Raw genomic sequence first — 27440 nt, forward strand, 5'->3', positions numbered from 1 at the left:
AAAATACAGTTTGCAATTAAAATAATGTATGAGGTACTATTATTCCTGTGGGTGCCTGAGGAGAGTGGATGAAAGAAGACATCAAGGAACTCAGAGGCCAGGGTATTAGATTTACCATCTGTGTGGATGTGGAAACTCCAGATAAATGTAAAGGGGAAAATGATGCAGAAACAGAAGTTATAATCTAGGAGTGAGGAGGAGAGAACTAAAGATTAATTAATAACAACAAGGACAGGTAAAGCTTAGTCTGATGGCATGAACCTCAAAGAACCAAAGGTTTTAAATAGAAGAGAAGGATAATAGTTTGGTAGTGCTGACAGGGAACAGGAACAACGCCTTACCTCTAGATTTAGTAGTGATTTGAGGATGAAGAAGCAATATTTTTGGATTTCAGTTAGAGGCAAAAGGTGAAGGGAAAGTTCACTGACATTGTGAAAGATAGGATCTTTCAGAGACCACAATGGAAGGATTATAAAATAGTTGAGGAGTAGGTAACACAACATCAAATTCATTTAGCAAGTGAATATGGATGGGTCTTCATGACCAGGAATGAGCCCTTGGGAAGTAGAGTATTTTTCCAGGAAGGTCATCACAGTGTCTTTGATTATGGAAATGACACTGATTTGGAGGAAAGAGAAGAGACTCACCAGGAAGGCAACATAGTTAGCAAGAACTTAGGAGGAGCCTGCAGAACTCACAGGGTTCCTTCTTCAGTCATGCAAATTATGATACTGAGGCCAGGGGACATCTCCAGGAGCTGCAGCTGCTCCATCAATGTGCTTTACTGGAATAGTTCCCCAAAGAAGAAAAGAAGTTAGTAGGAAAGGGAAAAGAAGGAAGTTGTGGGCTGGGGATGTATGGGGATGTAGCTCAGTGTGGAGTTATGTTTTTAGTAGGCACAGAGGCTGCAAGTTCAATCTCCAGTACTGGAAAAAAAAAATTGATTAAAGCAACAATGTGACTACAAAAGAGTTGTTCAGTTTGATTCTGGAGGCTTAAAGATACAATTCTGCCCTTAAAATATAATCTTGGTAGTTTAGTTTAAGAGCATAAAATTTGGAACCCAAATATCTGAATTTAAATCACATCTCTTTTTTATTTTTTATTGATTTTTTTAAAAATAAATGACAGTGGAATGCATTACAATTACTTATATAGCACAATTTTTCATATCTCTAGTTGTATATAAAGTTTGTTGACACCAATTCGTGTCTTCATACATGTATTTGGATAATGATGTCTATCACATTCCATCATCCTTAGTAATCCCCTGCCTCCTCCCTTTCCCTCCCACCCCTCAGCTCTATCTAGAGTTCATCTATTCCTCCCATGCTCCCCCTAAATCGCATCTCAATAACTATCTGGCTTCCGTTAAGTTTCTTAATCCATTCGTGCCTCACTGTACTTTTCTAGAAAATGAAAATTATAATAATAATATCTACCTCATAGAGTCAAATGATTTAGTATTTGTAAAGTTCTTAGAATACTGTCAGGCTCCACATAAACACTATATACTATAATTTTTGTTGTCATTGTTGTTTTTGTTTTATCTAAACCACTTATAACAATGTCCAGCATAAAGCAAACACGGTATAAAAACTTATGGAGAGAACTGTCTGAAAGTATAAAGGCATGTAATTTCACGTTAGGTAGGCAGAATAAGGATGTTGTCTATGAGCATGAAAGGCAAACTAAAGAGCTGGAGAGAAAAATTAGATTTGGATTTGTTAGAATTGATCTGGGACAGTTCTGTGTGGTAGGAGGAAAGGACTTAGAATAATGACTTGAACAGAGTAAATGGACTCGGCATCAGGAAAGACTTCAGGAAAGTGGTACATTTGAGGTGAGATTTGAAGGAAGTGACCTGAAGAGACAGGAAAGAATCATAAATTCTCAGGGGTGATTATAAAAATCTGCTAGTTAAGCTCCCAGGCTTTCTTTTGCATGGTAGAATATTCTGGATAGACTTAAGTCTCCTTGGGTAGAGAGCAACTTAACTTTGATTTTCTCTCTTTTTATTTATATATCATGTTTTAATCTTTTAAAAGATGTGTGACTAATGCAGGAATACTTTGTCTATAATTTTTAGGAAACATATTTAGTGATTTTAAATGTTTCCTAGCATGTGCCTTACTTTATGACCTTTCTTTCTTTCTTTCTTTCTTTCTTTCTTTCTTTCTTTCTTTCTTTCTTTCTTTCTTTCTTTCTTTTTCTTGCAAAGCTTGTAATCACTTGAGTACAATTTGGGAAGATGCACAGATTCTATATAAATCAATTAAGAGTTTTTTAAAAAGGATCAGTCATCTGAATAGAAAAACCATTATGTTTAATGGAAAATGGCAGCTTCCAATTTCAAAAGTACTTATTGACATTGAATTCCATTTACATATCATAAAAACTTGAACCATTTTCTCTGAGTAGGAATGGACAGGCAGATTTGAGACCTTTTCTCCTAAAGCCCATAATGCCCTTACTTCTGCCAACTCAGCATTGTTATTTTGGAACAACTTTCTCTTTATCTTTCAATGGAGAAAAATATGTACTCCTTCATCTTATCAGTTATTCCTAACTCAAGTACACTGGCACATGATTTTCAACCTGCTTAGGTCTTACCCTGACCAAAATAACACTGGCAAGAGTGCTACATTCCCCACATTCTATATTCATGGTAGAGATTGCTAAAGCATTCTTAGAACTAATTCTCACCAATTGTGTGTGTGTGTGTGTGTGTGTGTGTGTTTGGAAAAATGAGGACACAGTGCATCAAAGAAGAAACTTACTCAAGGTCATAACAGCTAAAAAGCAGGAGAACCAAGATTCAAATACGGTTCAACTTTTCTTCCAAAATCTCTCACTTAATCATTGTCTTTTAATTACTCATACCATTGGTGAAATGTCATTGCATTCCTGTGACATGTTTGACAATTTATAACAATATAGATGTTTTTGTAGGAGTAAAGAAGGTGAGCCAGACAGTGGAAAATAGGAGATTACAGACAATGAGAATGTCAGGAAGCAAGGAAAGGAAGAGTGAAGAAGTTCCTAAAGATGGTAGTGAATCAATCTTAAGAAATAAATAATTAAAAGGTCACCAATAAAAAGTAGTACAAAAGGATAATTGTGTTAGAAGGAATAATAAATTAAAGTAGAAGGAGGCAGTTATATTTCACCAGGAAGAAACGTACTCAGAGTTTAAAAAAGCTATAACAACCTGAAAATACAGGCTTATGTTGAAAATCCATCAACTATAATTGCTATTGAGTTGTTGTGGTGGCACTATAATTATAATTAGGACAACCAAAATATTTATATTTTTTCATAAAAGAACAGTTATGGCATTGCAGTAGGCAACTTTGAATTGCCTACTATTATTTCCTTTGATTATGGTTTTATCTAGAATCAGGGAGGATTACCAATCCTAAATGTACTTTTCTTTTAAATCAGAAAAAAACACCTAATTTTTCATGTTCCTATAAAGAAACATAAGTGTCTTAAAATGTCTTCATTTAGTTTTTTATCATATACTTTATTCTTTTATCTAGCTGTGGGTAAAGAAGATACATCATCATTAACTGAAATTGTAGAGGAACTTGCAAAACAACAATCCCAAACATCAGAAATAGAAAGAAATAAAAAAGTTCTGTTTCATTTACAGGTAACTTATTTTATATAATTTTTTAAATGTCTTCAAAATATTAGTAGTGACATAAGGTTTTACGAGAACTTCATATTGGGAATCAATTTTAAATTCCTACTCATTCTCTCAGTTTCTCTATTCTAAGTCAAGTCTATATGAGTATTCCAGGTTTATGGAACATTTTATATTCCCAATACAGTATAAAGATTCACCAATGTCATTGTAACTATAGAATAAGTGTATGAAACCTAACATGTCATATAGAATCATTTTCAATTCACTTTATTGGATAGTTTTTCCTAAAATACTGAATTCAATAAAAGTTACATTGTTAGCCAGTGTTTTAAAAGTTATAGCTTGTGAAAAACTAGTTGTCAGTGAACATTTCAAGCAGCCTCCTCCTATCCTTGCCATTCAGAATATATTCATAAGTCCAGTATCAGGAACATGGAAGCCATTCTTCTTCTTTGCATGCAGCATAACTAATTATAACTATATTCTGTGAATATGATGAAATAAATCAATGTAAAAGTAGTATCATCATTTGTAAATTTTGTTATTTAATATATAAGTTAAAAGACTAGGCTCTGGAGCTGAACCATCTTATTTGAAAGGCCAGATTTGCTATTTTTAGTTCTGTATTTGAATTTGTGTCACTATCTCCTTATTTTTAAAATGGAGATAATAATGGGACTTTCCTCTAGGCTTTTGTAAGGTATAAGTGAATGACCTCATAACTATCTATAAGGTATCATTGGTGGTGCCCTGGTGCACAGATACACAGGGCCTGATTTTGACATTGGCTTTAGCCAGTAAATTAGCAGACATATGTTGATGATAATTATGTTAATGTAACATGATTCCTTATTTTGCATGTTAGAACCCTTATAAAAAGCAGTACATTTATACAGTAGGATATAATGCAAGAATAATATATTGGATTTTCTGGACAACTTACCAGTCTTCAAAGAGTTTTGCAGATATTTATTTCTTTAGGGCCCACTTTCTATTGAGCATTTTGCTAAGCATTTTTTTCTGAACATTGTCCTTATCCTTGTATTGCTCACAATTTATTTGGGAAGGAGACAAAGTAAACAAATAACTGCACTCAGGGTGGTAGCATCTACAATAGAGGTAGGAGCCCAACATATTTAACACTGAAGAATGAGTGATTGTCAAAGAAGTGATGTTTCAATCTTGGTTGTTAAAGAACAGTTGGAATTCACTGATTGATTTGGTATCTGCGGCAGATATAAGGTTAAGGGATGTGGGATGAGGAAGAAGATATTCCAGATAAACAGAATCTGAGAATATTCACAGAAGACTGAAACAGCATTGGCACATTCATAGAATTCTAAGTAATTTGATAATAAAGTAATTTAAGTTAAATCTAAGTAATTTAATATAGTATAGAGTACATTTTGAGAAGAGGTGGGAGATATATACCATGATAAGACTTTATTCTAAAAGTGATGGGAAACCTTTGGTTTTTAAACAGGAAACAAATTATAAATTTCTCTTATATAGAGAGAATTTTTAAAAATATATATAAAAAGTGCTTCTTATAATCCAACATCTATTCATGACAAAAATGACTTAGCAAATTAGGATTAGAAGGGAACTTCTTCCATCTTAAAAAAAAAAATTCTAAAGACAACCATATACCTAAGGTTGGAAGACTGAATGTTTCTCTCTTAAGATGAAGACCAATGCAAGGATGTCTACTCTTGTTTGTATTCAGGAAGTTACTGGGAGTTGGAGCCAGTATAATCATGTAAGAAAAAGAAATAAAAGGTATCCAGACGAGAAAGGAAGAATTAAACTGTTTCTATTCACAGGTAGCATGATTATTTTTTAAAAATCCCAAATAATCTGTAAGAAAGCTTAGTTCTAAAAAGTTAGTTATAGGATATAAGATTGATATACAAAATAAACCATTGTATTTCTATATATTGGCAGAAATATATAGAATTTTATAATTTTCAGAAATTCTATAATTTTTAGAAATTAAAAATTTTTAAGAAATACCACTTACAATAGTCCCAAAGTTATGCAATACTTAGGGATCATTTTGACATAAGGTTTATCAAATCTATATGTTGAAAATGCAAAATAATGATGAGAAAAATTAAACAACACTTGAATAAATGGAGACAGATACTATGTTGTAAATCAGAAACCACAGGATTATGATGTCAGTTCTCCCAGTTTTACTTATAGACTAAAAGTAATACTAGTCAAAATCCCAGAAGATTTTGTTATTGTTGTTGTTGTTTGCTTGCTTTTTGAGTAATTGACAGGCTGATTTCTACAAGTTGTATGGAAATACAAAGGAGGACCTAGGACAGCCAAAATAATTTTGAAGAACAGTGTTGGAAGTCTTATACTACTTGGATATTTTCCAACACCAACAAACAATTTTCTGATTTTCCCAATGCCAACTGCATATTGAAGAGTTCAATTCAATTCTGATATTATGTGAGGTTAGCATCAGATCTCACAAGTTAAAGGAATAATCCCCACAAGGCTTCCCCATTTCCATTGTCAGTTACAATTCCCAGACCACTCATACACTCATACTTCTGACCAACTGACTATAAATCAGGGATATTTTAGTCAAATTTTTATCACTATCATAAATATTTGAGAAAAATAACTTAGAATAGGAAAGCTTTGTTTTGGCTCATGGTTTCAGAGGATTCAGTCCGTGGTCAGCTGGTTCCAAGGCAGGAATGTTATAGAAGAAAGGCAGAGGAAAGGTACTTAGCCCATGGCAGTCAGAAAGCACAGAGAAAAGTAGGCACCTAGGATGGATAGTCCGCAGGGCATGCCCCAGTGATCTATATCCTCAAAAATGCCCCATCTTCCTTTAGTTCCTGCCACCTCCCAGTAGTCCATGAAGCTGTCTGTGGATTATTCCCCTGATGACATCAGAGCCCTCATGATCAATCATTTTCCAAAAGCCCACCTCTGAACCTTCCTGTACTGAGGACCAAGCCTTCAAGAAATGAGACTTCAGGGAAAATACCAGATCCAGACCACAAAGAGGGTTTCTCATGTCTACCCCCCATCCATACTCAAGGCTTAATAATTTGCTAGAGTGAATCACAGAACTCAGGAAAGCACTTTACTTACTATTACTAGTTTATTATAAAAGATACAATTCAGGAACAGCCAAACAGAGAAGATTCACAGGACAAGGTGCTGGGAAGGGACTTGCATAGAGCTGCCATATGGAGCACACCACCTTCCCAGAACCTGGATGTGTTCACCAACCTGAAAGTTCTCCAAAATTCATCATTGAAATTTTTTTTTATGGAGGTTGCATCATGTAAGCTTGACTGATTATTAGCTCAACTTCTAGCCTCTCTCCTCTCCCAAGAGGTGGGGACAGTGTAGATAAGGCTGAAAGTCCAGGATTTTAATCAAGTCTCAGCCTTTCTGATAGCCAGTCCCCATCCGGAAGCTCTCTAGAAGGCCATTGAGAGAATTTTTTTAAATCAGATTGGAGAAAAACACTTGAATATCCTCATGCCAGGAAAATTCCTTGGAAGGAAAATTCCTAGGAAGGAAGAAAGGAAGGTATAAAGGAAAAGAAAAGAAAAACAGGGAGAAAATGTTTGGGAGTAATGGATATGTTTATTATTTTAATTGTTGTGATGACTTTATGAACATAAAAAATTAAAACTCATCACATTGCAGCTTCAGTATATGTAGTTTCTTTCATTCTATTTTTGCCTCAAAAAGCCAACAAAGGAGCAAAGAATACTGAGAAAAGGGAAAAGAGAAATACAAAAGAGAAGGAGGAGAAGGATGAAAAACAAGAGGCTGATTAAAGAGGAGGAGGAAGAGGAAAGAGTAGTGGTAGTAATTTAAAGTTGGAAATGTATTGAAGGAAAAAGATCTTAAAGCTAGTAATAAAGTTTAACAGCCTGTTACATTAGATCAGAAAAGAGAGGAGATGATGACCAAAGTAGTTTTCATCTCCTCTCCCTGTATTAATAAATAGAGTTGATATCCTAATGTAACTGACAACACCTGTCTCTTTCCTGACCATGTGCATCACTCATTTAATAAATACTTACTGAGTACCTACTTTGTACTAGTACTATCTTAAGCATTGGGAACATGGTGATAATGACATAAAAGATTTCCGCAGCCATAGAGTCACTTTATAGTTAGGGGAGGCAAAAAATAAAGACGTTTTCTAAAAAAAAAATAAAATTAATAATAATAATAATAATAATAGATAATTTTAGATACTGATGGGTTCCAAAGAAAATAAGGTAGGGTAATGTATAGAGAGTATCTGGGGGAGCGAAAAGGTTGGTTAATTTATATTTTGAGTCAGGGAAGCCTGTTTGAAGGAATAGTAATAAGGCTGAATTGTGACAAGACCCAGCAGTGTTAGAGAATTTTTTTTTATGTCATGCTGGGGATTGAACCCAGGGTCTCATGATTGCCAGGCAAGTGCTCTACCACTGAGCTATATTCTCAACCAAGGTTTGAGAATTATAAGGTAGATGGAAAAATAAACAGTTACAAATACTCTTAGGAAGGAATTAGGCATATTTGATAAACAGAAAGGAGGCTACAAGAAAGGAGAATAGTATATGGGCAAGATAGCAAAGTAGAGAGGTACTAGAGCATATAAGGCCTTACAAGCCACTTCGGTGAATTTGAATTTTGTTATTAATGCAGTGGGACACCACTGGAGAATCTTGAGCAGGGAGGTAGCATGATATGATAAATGGAGCTTAGAGAAGGACAAGAATGAAAATAGGAAGATGTATTAGAAACTAGGCCACACTACAAAGATTGGCCAGAAGTAAATGTGGGGACTTAAGTGAGAGAACCAATTCTCACATTTTGGTGGGAAGTAAGATGTGGGGTAAGGGAAATGGAAAAATTAAGAATAACTTTTTGGCTTTGGATTATCCAGGTGGAAAATGGTGTAGTTTTTTGGAATCAGAAGTAAGGAGGAACATGGTTTGTATATAAGGTGTCCCCAAAAGCTCCTGTGTTAGTGCAGGAATGTTCTGAGGTGCAATGATTGGATTGTGAGAGCTTTAACCTTCTAATCAGTCCATCCTAGTGTGAATAGACTGGATGGTAACTGTAGGCAGCTGGGGTTTGGCTGAAGGAGGTAGGTCACTGGGGAAGTGCCCTGGAAGGGTTCATCATCCCTGTGACTTCCTTCCTACTTTCCTCTATCTACTTCTTGCCTCCATGTCTTCCACCACTCCCTTCCACTATGATGTGCTGCCGCTCTTGGGCCCAGAGCAATGGACTAGACCAAAATAAACTTTTCCTCCTCTCCATCGTTCTTTTTGGGTATTTTGATCATAGCAATGAAAGGCTAACACAGTGTGTACATTAAATATTTTCTGAATATACCTAACTGAAGTGTCTATTAAACACCCAAACAGAAATGTCAAGTGGGCATTTGAAATATTAGCACTGAAGACAAACATTTAGTTTCACCAGCATATTATACTTTTCAATGTACTTATCTTTTTGGTCTCTATCAGAAAAAAGGATTGAAGGCCTTGTCTTTTTAATACAATGCCTTCCTCCCAACATTAAAACTTTATTTAGAGAGAATGACCATCTAGATAGAAAAAAATAGTGGAGATAGCCTGCAATTATTTTGGTGGGAGGATCTACAGAATTTGTTGTACAGTTAGATACAAAGAAAAGGAGGAATTAAGGACATCTCTCAAAGCCATACTGTTAAATATTTGGGGAATATAGGGTTATATTAATTGCATTTTTGTTCCCAATTTTTCATCCCTTTGTATATGCACTGTAATGCCAGATTCGTGGGACCCCAATAGACCTCCAGAAGCCGAATCCAATGCAATCACACAAGAGTCTTTATTGCAAGCTCAAGCCTGGATGCACAACCGTTTCTGACGCAGCGGTCCCAGGGAGTGAGTCCCAGTCCTTTGTTCAGTGAGATATTATAGGTTTTGGGGGGATACTCTGTGCATCACAACATCACACAGCAAATCATTCCTCACCGCAGGAAAGTCAAACAACAACTCTTAACATTGATTAGCATATTCACTGGCGGGAACAAGTTGGGTAGGGGTGATTTGTTAGTACAAGAGGGGGATTCCTTTGAACTGATTGGTTTAGGCCACAAGGTGTGTACGTGCTACACTACATGGTTCCCCAACATGTTATCAACCACCATAAACTACTGGAGGTCATCTGTCATCCCAGGTATTTTCCCTGTCTCATGCTGATTGGTGGTTGCTAGGGGGTTGCTATGGGTCCTCACCTAGCCTAACTGACTCAGGGACACCTGGCACCGCAGATCTCTCCTGTTATTTGCAGACAAACAACTCAGCAGGGTGAGTATGTGCTTAGGAGTACTCTGTGGGTTTTTCCAAGGACAAGGGTCACGCCCCTTTCCTTGGACAGGCTTTGCTCTGAGGTAGAGGCTGGTTTCTCAGCCCACCCTTTCCCATATCATTATAATGCTCTCACATCATGGGCAGACATACTTCCACTCCTTGACTCTGAGTTTGATCATGTGACTGGCTGGGGTATTAGCAGATATGATTCCAGCAAAAGCTTTTTAAAAGCTCTTAAATAGTTGAGCTTTGGCTTTTCTGCATCTGCTATTGCCGCAGTCCGGCTGAGCAGAATAACCGCAAGGTGACAAGCAACTTGAAGGTTGAAGTGGGAATTGCTTTATTGTAGGGAAAACTCAGCAGGAACTGAGTGGGAGCTCAAGGTAGCAGGCACCCAAGGTAGCAGGAGCTGCCTTACTGCAAAACAGCAGAGGTATATATACCTAACTGGTTACACACAGCTTAACTCAATTAGCATCATCCAGTTACAGCAATCAGCCAATAAGGAATCCCTACCATCTTAATGGCTTTGTGGCGTTGCCTTACAAACCACTCTTCCTGGCAAACTGCCAGGCGCCATCTTGACTTGATATGCAGTCCCCAACATCTCCTCCCTTTTGTTTTATTAAACAACAAGTATGTGGTTTAGGGACCATGCCCGTTTTAGGTTGTCCAATACTACATATGGTCCTTACCCATCATTGGATGGTCTGACCTCAAATCGTCAGCCTCCTGGCTTAGGTTGGTACCATTGTAATTGGATCTTACCCGTCTTTGACTACCGGCCCAACACACTCAGCCATACTTGTGGATAACGACCATAGTGGTTTTTACACAAACACCATAAACAACCTGCCACAAGTAGAAAGAGGAGGATACAAATGCCATGATACCAAGCCAATTGACGGCTCCAAGTAAGAAGCCCTTGGAAAAATTGTACCACCGATTACACTGTCAGCAAAGATACCCTGGTACTATTACAATTATCCATAGATTAGTTCATAATGCATATAAGTGATACACAGTCCAGGTAAATTCTGTAAGCAGCTTAAAGCAGAGGAATCCATTAATATATCTATTTCTTCTTAAAGTAAATCGACTCTTTGATTGACCATTACTTGTTGAGTTACATTATTCATTGATGCATCAGTTTATACAGTTTGTTGTGATAGCTATCACAGAAGCTGTAGTAGCAGCAGCAGAAACAGCAACAGCTATGATGATGGTAGCTGTAATTCCGAAGTCTCATTTGGTTTTTCAGTAATACTGGAAATTCTTCTTTTTTTTGTCTTCACTGGCACTGGGAATGAAGGTAGGAATTCTGGCAATGATGGCTAAAGAAAATTGTGTAGCATTCCAGCAAGCACTAAGAAATCAATTTTCTGAACAATTTAGTACATTATCCTGAACAGAACACAGTGCCTGGTGTAACTACTACCAATTAACTGAAGTAAGCTTAACAGGTTCTGTTTTTTACATTTGAAATAGGCCTCAATGGTGCTCATTATTCATTAGCCTCCAGGTGTGGGAGAACCATTGTCGCAGATGTAAGGATAGCTAAACTGGAGTTAGCATTCTGAACATTTGTATCACAGGAATAGCGAGGAGTCCCGTGGCAGCACCTACAGCAAATAGGGAAAAACTGACGACTCATTAGTTATTGGCATTGGAAATGGCCAAACTTCAGGGGCGCCAGGCGCGTCCTGCTCCCCGGGCAACCCCATGGCAGGGGGGCGGGGAAGGGCCGCCGGCAGCTGGAAAATCCCTGCTGCGCCTGTGACCCATTTGCGCATGCGGCACCGCCGCGCCACGGTGCTTCACGCACCCTCTGGTGATGAAAAGAGATTAGTAGCAGCCTCCTATTGTAACTCCTTCCCTGGTAGTCCTTCCTCCTCTGAACTTTCTTCCTCTTTCTGACTAGAGTTCCTGGGCTTTTATCAACGTATGCCCTAACTGTTCTTGGTTTTACTGGGGTGCCTCCTTCCTTTAGCAATTTACTTAACACTCCTCCAGTTCGACCTTCACCAACTTCTGATCCCATATTTCCGCAACAAAGACAACACAACACACTAAGATAAAACAAAACAAAAACACACTGTATCAATCTTCTCCATTTTCTTGAAATGGCTATTCATCCTCTCGCCCTATCTGCTTCCTCAGGGGCGAGCAGGTTTCCTCCTGTCCTATCTATTTCTAGGGACAGGCAGCTTTCCTCCCATCCTATCTATTTCTAGGGATGGGCAGCTTACCTTGTCACTTACCCCCGAGGGTCCCGGAGTTCTCCGTACGGGCCACCATATGCCGCCGTCTGGCTGAGCAGAATAACTGGGAGGTGACAAGCAACTTGAAGGTTGAAGCGGGAACTGCTTTATTGTAGGGAAAACTCAGCAGGAACTGAGAGGGAGCTCAAGGTAGCGGGCACCCATGGTAGCAGGAGCCACCTTATTGCAAAACAGCAGAGGTATATATACCTAACTGGTTATACACAGCTTGACTCAATTAGCATCATCCAATTACAGCAATCAGCCAATAAGGAATCCCTACCATCTTAATGGCTTGGTGGCGTTGCCTTACAAACCACTCTTCCTGGCAAACTGCCAGGTACCATCTTGACTTGATATATGGTCCCCAACATGCTATCATGAGCAGGACATGCCTGGGCTGACCCACTGGAGCACAGGAGACACATAAAGTAGAACCAAGACACCCTACCAGCCCAGTTCCAAGCCAACATGTTATGTTGGTTATGTTGGTATGGTTATGTCTTATAACCAGCCAAACCCCAGTCATTTTTTTCTTTGATAAATATATAAATACTTAAATTTCAGATGTACCTATATTATTAAAGGACATAGTACACCTGTATACTAGTCTGGGAGAGAAAAATAAAAATTACAAACTGCACGAATAGAGTTCCTAAATTCAAAACCAGGATTTGACCCTTACTGGTCAAATGATGAATTACTTTTGTTATTCAACATCTCAGAACTCAGTTTCATTATCATACAGTGGGAATAACAATGGCAACTGTTGAGGCTTTTCACCCATACCAGTCCTCTTCTCACTTCTTACCTTTTACATAGGAAACTGTATCCAAAACTCTGTGGCTAATTTCTTCTTCTTTTTTTTTTTTAATTTTTTTTTAGTTGTAGTTGGACACAATACCTTTATTTTATTTATTTATTTTTATGTGGTGCTGAGGATCAAACTCAGCACCTTGCACATGCTAGGTGAGCGCTCTACCGCTGAGCCACAATCCCAGCCCTGTGGCTAATTTCACATGTTCCTTTTTAAAAAATGCCAAGAGAAGGAACTTAATGAATACATTTCCTGAATAAGGGGACTTAAAATTGCTGCCTAAATGCAATTTTTAAAATAAGCCCCAGGGCAGGGATGTGACTCCAGTGAGCACTTGCCTAGCATGCAAGGCCCTGGATTTAATCCCCAGATACACACTCATATACACTCACATACACACACACACACACACACACACAAACTCAGGTGTTTGAGCTGTGAGTAGAAAAACATAGCTAAGCTAGCCAATCCCCACCTCTCCCATTCATGTGAATCACCTAGCCAACACCTTCTTTTCCCTGTCATGTCAGTATTTTTTACTATGAACACCTGTTTGTTGTTGTGTCACTGAGGTTTTGTGGTTCTGGCAATAGATAACTGATTCAAGGGGAAATAGGCTAGGAAGGGAAGAAAAATTAGTCTTTTGGGACATGATGAGTTTGCAATGGCCAATGGCATCTGGCTATGGAATTAAAAAGTCACTTTTATTCTCCGTATCATCGGTAGATGCATAGTTCAAAATTGTAAGTATGGGCAAGGTAACCCAAAGGTTATGTAGAGAGGGAGAAGAGGGAATGATGAATTACTGAACTCTGAGGAAGACCTATGTTTGAAGAAATCACTGAGATTAAGAAGGAATGCTCAGAGATAGCTAAGGAGAATGAGGAAGAGTGGTGCTAGGAAAACTCCTTTTAAGGAGGCACCAGTTAGCCATGCCCAATGCCCTAGAGAGGTAAAGTAGATATTGTAGATATCTTAATACTCATTTTACAAATGAAGAAAGCGAGGTGGGATGGGTAATTAAATTTGTTATGCATGATCACACAAAGTAGTGAACAGCAGTAAGGATTGCTGGAACCTAGGTCCAGGTCTTTTATTTATTTATTTTTAGTGTTTGATGGACCTTTATTTTATTGATTTATTTATATGCAGTGCTGAGAATTGAACCCAGTGCCTCCCACATGGAAGGCAAGTGCTCTACCACTGACCACGATCCCAGCAGGTCTTTTAATTCTTGAGTCAGGGCTTTATCATTTTATTATATTGTCTTCCTTGATACCCATAAATATATTATTAAAATATTTTATTAAATGATTTTAAGTATTTTTACACATAAAATATTAAAACAAAATGATGAAATTTTAACATTTAGTATTAAATGACCATTAAAAAGTAATAAATATATGACTCTGGACTCTTTCTGAGAAATAAATTGTTACATTATTGCATATTTGCTTCTATTATGCATCAGTTCTTTTCTGTATCTGATAAATGTATATTTTATGTTAAATGATTTTCCTACATACATTATGGATCAAAACAATTTTCCTCTCATGCTGAGTACCATGAATTAATAATGTTAATGTTGAAATATATTACAGAATGAACTTCATGAGCTTGAAAAACAAATAGCAGCTGTCTCTGCTGAAACTAAAGCAACAGAGAGGCAGACTTTTACAGTCAATTATTATTTACATGAATGGAGAACAAATATTGAAAAGAACATGCTTTTAATAGTAAAAATTATTTCTACCATTACAGAATTAATATGGAAACTAAGAAGATGCATATTTTCACTTGATTATGACTAATTTGACACAATACAAAAAGCATCTGAAGTATTAAAGGTAAAATCCCCTCATTTACATGTTCTCTATAAAGAGATACCATGGAAGTACACCATAACAATAGAAAAGACACAACTCAATTCTTAAATTTTTTATTGAAGCTGGTAAGGTGTAGAACATCTGAAGTTTTAAACACTATTGGTGTGAATATACATTCTTAAAAGAATTTGGGAAAGGAATTTGAGATTACCTAGTACTTTTCTTATGCTGATAGGTTTTTCAAGGCACAATTGTCAGAAGTCCACAAATTGTAAATGTTTGATTTTTCATTTTTATATGTTCTTTTTGTTACACATGACAGTAGAATCTATTTTGATATATTTAGACAAGCTTGGAATCTATCTTATTCTAATGAGGATCCTGGTCTTGTGCATGTACACAATGATGAGATTCACTACAGTATGTCCATATCTGTACATAGGAAATTACATGAGATTCATTCTAGTATCTTTTCCATTTCCATCTCTCCATTCCTTCACTTCGTTCCCCTTTGTCTAATGCAACGAACTTCTTTTTTCCCCATCCCATTATTGTGGGTTAGCATCCACATATCAGAGAGAACATGCAACCCTAGATTTTTTGGGGAATGGCTTATTTTGCTTAGCATGATAATCTCCAGATTCATCCATTTACTGGCAAATGTCATAAAGTAATTCTTCTTTATGGCTGATTAACATTCCACTGTGTATATATACCACAATTTCTTTATCTATTCCTATGCTAGGGGGCATCTAGGTTGTTTCCATAGCTTAGGTATAGTTAAATGTGCTGCTATAAACATTGATGTAACTTGGTCACTGTAGTATGCTGATTATAACACCTTTGGATAAAAATTGAAGAGTTGACTAATTAGATCAAATAGTGGTTTCATTCCTAGTTTTATGAGGACTCTCTGTACCGTTTTCCAGAATGGTTGCACTATTGTAATCCCACCAACAATGTATGAGTGTAGCCTCTTCCCCTCGTCCCATCAACATTTATTGTTACTTGTATTCTTGATAATTGCCATTCTGGTTGGAGTGATGTGAAATCTCAGAGTAGTGTTTTTTGTTTGTTTGTTTGTTTGTTTTTGAATTTCAAAGTGTATTTTGACATTTTTTCCATTTGATTTACATTTCTCTAATTGCTATAGATGTTGAACATTTTTTCATATATTTGTTGACTATTCATATTTCTTCTTTTGACAAGTGTCTTTTTAGTTTCTTTGCCCATTTATTGATTGTGTTATTTGGGTGTTTTTGTTGTGGATTTTGTTTTGGCTTTGGTTTTGGTGTTAAGCTTTTTTAGTTCTTTGTATATCCTTATATGAGATGGGGGGGGGGGCAAAGATTTTTCTCCCATCCTGTAGGCTCTCTTCACACTCTTGTTTCTTTTGCTGTGAAGAAACTTTTTCGTGTGATACTAACCCATTTATTGATTTTTTTATTTTACTTCTTGTGCTTTAGGAGTCTTATTAAGGAAGTTGATTCCTAAGATGACATGTTGGAGTGTTGGGCCTACATTTTCTTCTAGTAGGTGCAGTGTTTCTGGTCTAATACCTAGGTCTTGATCCATTTGAATTTTGTGCAGGGTGAAAGATAGGGATTAAATTTTATTTTACTACATGATTTCCAGTTTGTTTGAGTTGATTTTCATTTTGATTAATGTAAACATGCATCTGTGTTACCATCATCTAGATCAAGACATAGAACTTTTCCAGCATGTCCAGAAAGTTGTTTTGTGCCCCTTTCATAGGCAAACCACAATTTCATCAGCTGAATTTTGAAAAGAGATTTACTGAGAATAACTCATGTCCCATTCACCATTCAAATTATTTAATTCAGTGGCTTTTAGTAAATCTACAGATCCATGCAACCATCATCCAAATTAATTTTAGGAAATTTCTTCCTCAAAAGAAACCCATTACTTTCTCTGTGACTTCTCCATCTGTCCCTATTTTATCCCTAATTTTGTTCCACCCTGATTTTTCTCCCTTCCTGATACTCTAAGATTCCATCTTTTATCCTCTCACTAGAAAACTTCTTAATTCATTCTCCTAGGGTAGGTTTGTTTGTGACAAATTATTTTCTTTTTATTTATTTATTTATGTTTTTTATCTTAGAATGTCTTGGTTTCCCCTACTTTCCTGAAGAATGTTTTTGCTATAGATAGGATATAGAATTGTGGGTCAACAGTTCTTTCCATAGTTGAAAAATACTGTATTACTGGAACCCTTCTGGCTTCCATGATTTCAATGAGAAATCTCCCATCAGCAGACATTTCTCCCCACACCAATGTTTGTTTCTTGTTTCTTCAAGATTTTCTTATCTCTGGTTTTCATAAATTTTACTATGACATGTTTAGACATAGATTTATTTAAATTTAACTATTGGTGGTTCTCTCACCTTTTGGATTCTAAAAGTATGTCTTTTGCCAGATTTGGGATTTTTTAATCCATTATTTATTTGAATACTTTTTCAGTTTCTCTTTGTCTTCTCCTTGCAGAACTTGAATGATAGAAAAGTTAGGACTTTTCTTATAGTCTCATGGGCCCTTGAGACTCTCTTCCTTTCCCCTTTCAATCTATTTTCCATCTATTGCTCCAACTGAGTAGGTTTTAGTGCTCTTTCTTTTAGTTTATTAAATTCTCTTGTTATCTCCAGCTACTGTTGAAATCCATGGAAATTTATCATTTGGGTTATTCTATCTTTAATTCTTCAATTTTTATTTTGGTCTTTTATCTTCTATTCATCTTACCAAGATGTTCTTTTTTTCTACTTTTTCCAGGCATGTTCGTAATTGCTTGTTGAAGCATTTTTATGATGATTGGTCTAAGATGCTTATCAGGTAATTGGAACTTCTGTGTTATTCTGGTGTTAGTGCATGTTGATTGTCATTTCTTAGTCAGTCTTGAGATCTTCCTGGTTTTTGGTATGATGTATGGTTTTCTATTGAAATCTGGACACATTGAGTATTATGTTTCAAGATTCTGCATTCTCCAGATAGTAAAGAAAGTCCAGATCCTCCTATCAGTGTCTATTGACACCCACAGAAGAGCACGGGTTTCTTGTTACTGCTGGAGTGGGGTATTGGCTGGGTTCTGGGCCTCTGCTCATAGCACCCTGGCTTACCATTCCCCAAATAACCTCCACCACACTCTTTGGCAGTCGTCTTTTTACCACTGAGTAGTGATGAGATTCCAGACTCTCTGGGCCCCCTCTGACATTTCTCAAGCAAGGAGAGGAATTATCACTATTGATGAGGGCAGAGGTCCTTCAGATGGGCTCTGCTGACTACCTGATGTGGCTTGCTACTGCCCAGAGGGACTTGAAATTCATGATTCCACAGTTAGCTCTCCAGTTCCACCCTAGTATCGGGATTTGGGAACCTTATTATAGCTAGCAGTGATAGTTGTTTACACTTTCCACTGAGTTTTTACCAGTGTGAAGAGGTTTTTTTGTTTGTTTTTATTTTCTTCCTGTGGTATTTGACTTAAGGAGTTATTGCCTAAACATTTTATTTTACTAGGCTATCATTTTCCTCATCTTTTGGCTAGAGAAAGCAGGCTTTCCATGGGACTTTTATTATCAGCCTTTACTGGCATTTCCAGAATATTCTCTAGGATATGTAGGAAAAAAGGAAAATCCATGTTATTCCTTATGTCCTGGGGTCCCTAGGAAATTTGCTTTCTTCTCTCCAACTTTCAGAAGCTTCTGATATTTGTTTTATACATGATGTCTAGGGGGGTTAGTTGTACTTATCAAGAAGAATAGATACATGAAGTAAATCTCCATTTTTCCATAAGCAGTAGTGTAAATTGGTATTTTAAATGACATAGTGCGAGTTGAGTGGCCACTGATATTAGATCTTCAGGAACTGTCACTGAAGTTAAGACTCCACTTTTAAATGTTTTTATCATAGAACTTCTTACCCTGAAATCTAATGACATTTTAAACATTCATAATAGGGAAGCCTCTCTAAAGATTCATTTATGTTTTTAAATTATAGTTCTATTACTTCTAATACATTTCAAATCATTCCCCAATTCCATTAGAGTGTTATAGTCAAAAATGAAAATTTAAGAAATTAAAGACTCTTTGTAAAAATTTTTGAAACTGAAGAACAAATACAGTCAGCTTATTGTCTTGAGAACATTGTATTTTTTCAATAATTTTAATAACTGTCTGATATGAATTGGTCATTGATTTGAATAACTACTTCTCAAAACAACCAATTTTTTGAAGAAGATGATAAGTTCAAATACCAGAAGATTTTTATTACTTATTTTTTATTTTGTGTCTTTTTTCCTGTCCTTTATGAATATCTTACTGATAGCCTTGGTTGCGTTTAAGGGGGGTGCATTGCATATTTTAGTTTGTATGTCAATATTTCTTGTATATATTTTGGTTCAGAAAAATTGAAAATGGTTTTTAGATTTCAATTTTTTTTTCTGTCATGTAACTATTTTTAGTATTTCTAGGTCATACCTAAGTGAAAAAAATTCCAAATATTTATCCCAAAATGTCTTTTTATTCCCCTGTCTATTGTCTACCTTTATACATTTTGGAAGAAGGGAATTGAAGATAAGAGAGTGAAGAATAAAGATAAACTATGAGTCATTGAGGGAAAAATTGTGAACCAAAAATACAAAGCATACACACACAAAGATTCAAATACAAAGCATTGAGCAACAATCAGTGATTTTTAGTCCAAAGTTAAAAAAAAAAAAAAGTGTTATTTGCCACATCCAGGAGGAGACTGGGAGACTGGAGCATTTCAGACATTTTTAGCAAATGATGAGTGCTGCAAGCAGTGTTTTGTGATAACAGACATTTTGCAAAGCATTGGTGATTTACTCTTGCCTAAATTTTGTACAATCTGAGCTGAAAATTTGAAAGGATGGGGGGGAAGTGACAGACTTTCAGAGCTCCTAGAGATCATGAACAAAGCTTGTATAACTTGATACAACATGTAGCTGTACAACTGACAATTGCATTCATGTATTAATGTCGGCTGCAGAATGACTACACAGCTAGACGCCAGTCCTATGAGAAAATCCCAGAGAAGAAGGGAAAAAAGGGGACCTAAAAGGCACCATAAGATTTGTTCAAGTAGATAGCTATAAAATATGGTAACAAATTATTCAGTTTTGTAGAAAGTAGAACAAATGTTAAGCATTATTATTTATTGAGTTCCTGGTATTTATCAAGCACTGTATATAGCTAACTCACTTAAATCATTATAACATATCTTACAGAGCTTCAGAAAATTTAAATAATGCATACAAAGTTATACAGCTAAAGATAAGTGACAAAGCAAGATATGAATTCATGTCTGTTTGTATTCTTTTTCTCCCAAGGTTATTTAAAAATGTTTTTTATTTCTAGGAATACATTCTTCTTGATAAAAATTAGATATTAGAGGTAGGGCTATAGTTCCTTCAAAACCGCTTCCTATCCCATTACTCTTTCTCATCACCGTCCCCTCTTATTAATGGTACATACACATACACACACCTCCAGCACTACCACCCTATTCCCCTATGGGAAGGAGGTTATATAAATGTACATATATATGTTTGCCACTGATTTACTTAAGAATTTCTCATGTAGATTTTTTCTATTAGTACATGTTGACCTACTGTACTCTTCTTAACTGTTACAAAATAGGCCACAGTATAGCTTAGCTTAATTTATATAATTATGTCACAACTGATGAATATTTAAACAGTTTCCAGTTTTTCATTATTAAGAGTTGTGTTTTTCATTATTAATGTTGAGTGAATACCATAGTATATACACCCCATTCACCAAAAATTAGAATTATATTCATAATAGTCATATTGTCCAAGCTCTTTTTGTTACTTAAAATTTCTTTTGTTTTTTTAAGTTGGAACTCTTCTTTTACTAACAGCCAAAAATATCATATAACAGATACAAATTCATTTTGTTACTCTCATTTGTAGCCAAATTTTTCAAAATCTTCTCACTCTGGTGTTATTTCCAATTCCCATATTCATTTTTTATTGATTTAAAAAATAAATGACGGTGAAGTGCATTACAATTCTTATCACATGTATACAGCACAATTTTTCATATTTCTGGTTGTATATAAAGTATGTTGACACCATTTCATGTCTTCACACATGTACTTTGGATAATGATGTCTATCACATACCACCATCCTTGTAATCCCCTGTGCCCTCCCTTCCCCTCCCACCCCTCTGCCCTATCTAGAATTCACCAATTCCTCCCATGCTCCCCCTCCCTACCCCACTGCGAGTCATCCTCCTTATATCAGAAAAAACATTCAGCATTTTGGGGGGTATTGGCTAACTTCACTTAGCATTATCTTCTCCAACACCATCCATTTACCTACCAATGCCATGATTTTATTCTCCTTTACTGCTAAGTAATATTCCATTGTGTATATATGCCACACTTTTTTTATCCATTTATCCACTGAAGGGCACCTAGGTTGGCACCACAGTTTAGCTATTGTGAATAGTGCTGCTATAAACATCGATGTAGCTGTTTCCCTGTAGTATGCTGTTTTTAAGTCTTTTGAGTATAATCAGAGGAGAGGGATAGCTGGGTCAAATGGTGGTTCTATTCCCAGTTTTCCAAGGAATCTCCATACTGCTTTCCATATTGGCTGCACCAATTTGCAGTCCCACCAGCAATGTTTGAGTGTACTTTTCCCCCCATATCCTTGCCAACACTTATTGTTGTTTGTCTTCATAATAGTTGCCATTCTGAATGGAGTGAGATAAAATCTTAGAGTGGTTTTGATTTGCATTTCTCTAATTGCTAGAGATGATGAACATTTTTTCATAAATTTGTTGATTGATTATATATCATCTTCTGAGAAGTGTCTGTTCGGGTCCTTGGCCCATTTGTTGAATGGGTTATTTGATTTTTTTGGTGCTTAGCTTTTTGAGTTCTTTATATACCCTAGAGATTAGTGCTCTATCTGATGTGTGAGGGGTAAAGTTTTGCTTCCAAGATGTAGCCTCTCTCTTCACCTCACAGATTGTTTCTTTTGCTGAGAAGAAACTTTTTAGATTGAGTCCATCCCATTTATTGATTCTTAATTTTAATTCTTGTGCCAAAGGAGTCTTATTAAGGAAGTTGGGGCCTAATCCCACATGATGGAGATTAGGGCCTACTTTTTCTTGTTGTATTAGCTGCAGGTCATACTATAGGGCTCAGCCACATCAATGTTTATAGCAGCACAATTCACAATAGCTAAACTGTAGAAACAACCTAGATGCCCTTCAATAGATGAATGGATTAAAAAAATGAGGCATACATACACAATGGGTTATTACTCAGCAATAAAAGAGAATATAATCATGGCATTTGCAGGTAAATGGATGGAGTTACACAAGATAATGGTAAGTGAAGTTATCCAATCCCAAATAATCAAATGCCAAAACTTTTTCTTTTTTATTAAAACGAGTCTGATTCATAGTGGGATAGGGACAGGGACCATGGGAGGAATAGATGAACTCTAGATAGGGCAGAGGAGTTGGAGGGGAAGGGAGGGGGCATGGGGTTATCATTATTATCCAAAGTACATGTATGAAGACATGAATTGGTATGAATATATTTTGTATATAACCAGAGATATGAAAAATTGTGCTCTATTTGTGTAATAAGAATTGTAATGCATTCCACTGTCATATATAAATAAAAATATAATGTATAAAAAAGAATTGTAATGCATTCCACTGTCATCTATAAATAAAAAATGTAATAAAAATAAATACATAAATAGTGTATATTTATAAAATCAATAGCTTTTTGTTTCTTTCATTGTATTGGTATAAAAATTGGTGTTTTGCTATAATGAGATATCACTTCATATTCCTGAGACAGCCATGACCAAAAAGGCAATAACAAGTATAACAACTAAGAAGGATGTGAAGAAATTGGAAGCTTCACATATTACTGTTGGGGATATGGTGCATTCATTTTGGAAAATAATTTTGTCATTCTTCAAATGATTAAGCATGGTTATCATATACATCAGTCAGCTCTTCAATGATGTAACTAAAATATCCAACAAGGACAGCTTAGAGGAGGAAAAGTTTATTTTGGGCTCCCACTTTCAGAGGTTCAATCCATAATCTGTGGACTCCAGGGTTGGGGGCCTAAGAAAGGGCAGATCATCGTGGTAAAAGGACATGGCAGAGGACAGCTGCTCAGCTCATGGCATCTAGGAAGCAGAGAGTGAGGAGCTAGGGACAAAATACAATCCCTGAGGATTTGCCCCAGTCACATGCTCCAGACCTAATTCCTCCAGTCACACCCAACCTGCCTACAGTTACCACCCCATAATCCATTCAAATTATTAATCCAAGTGGATTAATCCACTGATTAGGTTACAGCTCTCAGAATGTAAGCATTTCATTTCACCACTGAACTTCCTGAATTGCCTAACACCATGAGCTTTTCAGGGCATACCTCATATCATTATATATGTTGGTCATATGGTGTTATCAAGTCATAATGTCATGTCATCTACTAATTCTCCTATGCATATGCCCAAGAAAGATAAAAACATGCACATGAACACTTGCATGTAAATGTTCATAGCAGCATGATTCATAATAGCTAAAAAATGCAAACAACTCAAACATCCATTAAGTGATGAAGTAGATAAATAAAATGTGATAGATTATATAATGGGCTATTATTTGACAGTATAAATAATGAAGTACTAATGCATACTATGAAGTAGTATGCATACTACGCCATAGATGACCCTTAACACATTATGATAAAGTGAAAGAATTCAGTCACAAAAAAACCAACATATTATGATTCCATTATAATGAAATGTAGGCAAATGCATAAAAAAGAGAAAGATTGGTGGGGATTCTAATTCACACTAAGTGGGGAGAAGAATAGAGGTATTTTGGACTAGACAGAGAGGAGGGAAAGTAGGGGAGGGGCCATGGGTGTAGGAATGATAGTAGAATGGATCAGACATTATTCCATATGTAAATATATGATTACATGACTTATGTAACTTTATATCATGTACAACCAGAGGAATGAGACGTTATACTACATTTATATATGATGTGTCAAAATGCATTCTATTGACATGTATAACTAAGTAGAATAAATAAAGATATATTTTTAAAATAATTGAATTATATGTGTGTTCCTTGTGTAGCCATCGGGAATTTTGACCTTTTTATTTTTTAATGGAAGGACACCAACCACCTTCCCAATTTCCATTCTGCCTTATTGCCTTGTGTTGTTATCATTGTCTGGCTCAGCATAAATACTGATTCACTTAATAGTAGAGAAATACACTACATTATCTCTTAGATATTTAGATCGATGTATGGGTCTATTTCAGTGAACCACTGGATATGGGAAATGGAATCATTTCTATTAACTGATGGCAAGAAAAAAATTAAAGAAATTGAATTTAACAGTTTATTAGTAAAAAGAACAATTTGTGAATTGGGCATCCCTCAGAACCAGCAGGGGTTTAGGAGATCCTTTCCATAATGTGAGCAGGTGGCCTTTCTAGACAGAAAATGAAAGTGAGGTAGAGAAAAATGTGATTGGTCACTTCTTATTTGAACATGTTCTGATCAGGTGGTAGCCTATGATTGAAGCATGGCTACAATAATTGTCTGAGACTTGGCTATTTCTTACAAAAGTATACTCCTACGTTAGGTTCTCTATTAGTAAAATTAGTCAGCTTTTCATCACTGTGACCAAAATACCTGACAAGAACAACTTTGAGGAGGAAAAATTTATTTTGGCTCACAGTTTTAGAGATCTTCTCTCTATGTTATACCTCTTACTCCAATGCAGAAGCATGGCATAAAGACATTGTGGAGGAAACCTGCTCAACTTATGCCAGTCAGGAGGCAGAGAGGGAGGGAGAGAGGGAGTGAGGGGGAGAGAGAGAGAGAGAGAGAGAGAGAGAGAGAGAGAGAGAGAGAGATCCACCAGGAGAAGAGAAGAGGGAGCCAGGGAGAAGAAAAACCTTTCAACTAGGTTCCACCTCCCAGTAGTACAATCAGCTATCAATGATGGATTAATCCACTGATGAGATCAGAGCCCTCAGGATCCAATCATTGCCTAAAAGCCTCACCTCTGAACCTTGTTGTATTGGGAACCAGGATTTCAGCACAGAAGTTGTTTGTTGTTGTTGTTGTTTGATTTTTTTTTAAAGGGGGGCACATTCCAGATGTAAACCATTACACATACTAATTTAAGTTGCAGTTCTGAGAAGGGAGTCAGAATAAATTAAGTTTAATTTAATGCTGGGTAGCTGCCTTGAGAATGTGTTCCATCAAGGATGCTCACTTGGGTTCAATTCTCAAACACCACTAGCACTTGCTAGCTATGAAAGCTTGGACCAATGACTCTTTGGTCTTTGGTTCCTTCATGAAAAATGATAATAATAATACCCCCATCATAAGGTGTTCTGAGAATTTACTTATATGCAGAAAGCTTTTGGCACAACATCTAACTTGTAATAAGTATTGAATAAATAGTTATCACACAATTATTGTTTACATTTACTATTATCATTATTTACAACAGTTTCTAATCAAATGCTTTCTCTTAGAGTAGGCAAAAGATCTTTCATGGCTGTTGTGTTCTTCTCAAGCCCTGTTGATGTGTGCTGTTCTCTTCACAGGTGCAACATAAGAGGTATTATGCAATTCTTAAGCGTTTACATTGTCAGGTGAACAAGCTTCAATCAAATAGAAGACAATGGCAATGGAACATTCAACAGCTGGAAAAAACTGCAGCTGAACTAAGAAAATGTGTTGGAATGAAAGAGTGACATTGCCATCGGGCAATGTGGAACACAGACCATGACAACAAAACTTTGGGGACAGAATTTTAAGTAAACCCTTTGGTTGCTTAACAACCAGCCTCCACTGGCAGAGGCCTGTCTAAATGACAGATGCGTTTTCTCTTTTTTGAATCAGTTATCTGTTGGTTAAAGTACCTCCCAACCTTACAACGGATGGCACTAGATAGACAAAAGCAATGCATACAAGAAAATAGTGGAAGGACCTTTGTGAATATTTCAAATGTGAATACTATATTATGCTTACATCTTTTAAAATACATTTATTTTATGTATTTTTATGTAGTGCTGAGGATAGAACCCAGGGCCTCACATGTGCTAGGTGAGTGCTCTACCACTGAGCCACAGCCCCAACCCCCATTATGCTTACATTTTAACAATGTTGTATTCACTACCCTACAAAGTAAAAAATTAGAAAAGAAACAATCAAATTTTCAATAATTTAAATTGTTGAGATAGTAAAAATGGTTGTTTTCAAACTTTTTACTACATCATGCTTTTTATAACTGCCTTCATAGTAGCCCACAAATATTAATATTCACAGTAATGTTGCTATATGTTTAATGTTCCAGATATTTCACACAGATTTCTCTTTTATCCAGAAGGTAACAATCATTTTTCTTTCTTATTAAATAACATATTTTAGAGTATTGCAATGCATATTATTTTTGTTCCTTTTTCTGTCTATACATTCTTTTTTTCTGCTGTGACTAAGTTAAAGTTACAACATCATATAAGGCCAACATACAAGCAAGTTCTTGAAAGAAGTTAACTAGTATAGAGAAACAGTTTTATTCTCCTAGGAAAGCAAATATTATATCCATGGCAATAGATCAAATGTTAACTTTTCCTTTTAAAATACAGTGCTCCCTTTCATGGCTCCATTGAGTCAAATACTTAGAGGCAAAACCCAAATATTAGTTATTACAGACTAGTTTAAATCTTCACTTGTAGGATTAAATGATTTCAAAGCAACATCAACAAGTCATTTCAAATCCTTTTTCTCTTCACCTTTCTATGTGCCTGAGATTCAGTAAAAGTGTAGTTGATATAAAACCTGATATAAATAATCTCATTATGTCTGACATTAATAGTCTTATCATGGCTTACTATGCTTAACATTTCAAATGGCTCATCCTGTTGTTTAGTCAGGATGATTAAATAATCATGACTCAGAAACACAGCTACAAATGAAAATAGTTAAACCTACAGATTGTAGAGAGTACCTACTAAGCTCAGCTGGAGATAAGGCTGAAACAGATGGTGATCATATAAATATATTTTAATATAACTTGTAGGTTAAGAGTGCTTATATTTAAACTTCATAATTTTAACTATAGCTTATAAAAGAAAAATTGTCTAAACTTTTTAAGTTTATCATGAGATTAAAAATATTTATACATGATAAATAACACCTTGAGTTACAGTTTCAGGAAAATCCAGTGTCTAAGAAGTGACTGCACTAGTTGAGAGTTGTCAAGAGACCACAAAAAGAGGCAAATTGATCCCAGATTGCACAGAGTACAAGTTACTGGGGACTTACTGACACAACCATGGCCAAGAGTGACAACAAGACTAGTGGATCCATATCAATGTGGGCTTAAAAAGAGTGGCTTTCACCCAAGTAGAAGTATACCTGGACTTATCACAAGCTAACATCAAAGATGTCAGGCATATTCC

General features: G+C 36.1%; 1 protein-coding gene across 1 annotated transcript; it reads left to right on the forward strand.

The window, feature by feature from the left end:
* Positions 1-1981: 1981 nt before the first annotated feature.
* Positions 1982-26103, forward strand: LOC107140868 (coiled-coil domain-containing protein 122-like). The gene is made up of 3 exons (XM_015484030.2): positions 1982-3051; positions 3543-3655; positions 25581-26103. Exons 1-3 carry the CDS (start codon positions 3000-3002, stop codon positions 25728-25730), a joined length of 315 nt encoding a protein of 104 aa, XP_015339516.1. The 5' UTR covers positions 1982-2999; the 3' UTR covers positions 25731-26103.
* The last annotated feature ends 1337 nt before the right edge of the window (positions 26104-27440 follow it).

Source organism: Marmota marmota, unplaced genomic scaffold (assembly GCF_001458135.2).
Source record: "Marmota marmota marmota unplaced genomic scaffold, marMar, whole genome shotgun sequence".
NCBI classification, from domain to species: Eukaryota; Metazoa; Chordata; class Mammalia; order Rodentia; family Sciuridae; genus Marmota; species Marmota marmota.

Excerpts from the sequence above, each read along its gene's own strand:
- LOC107140868 (XM_015484030.2), top strand. The coding sequence starts at position 3,000 with ATGAGAATGTCAGGAAGCAAGGAAAGGAAGAGTGAAGAAGTTCCTAAA. Across the intron at positions 3,052-3,542 it reads TGAAGAAGTTCCTAAAGATG|CTGTGGGTAAAGAAGATACA; the intron begins GTAGTGAATCAA and ends TCTTTTATCTAG. Across the intron at positions 3,656-25,580 it reads AAGTTCTGTTTCATTTACAG|GTGCAACATAAGAGGTATTA; the intron begins GTAACTTATTTT and ends TTCTCTTCACAG.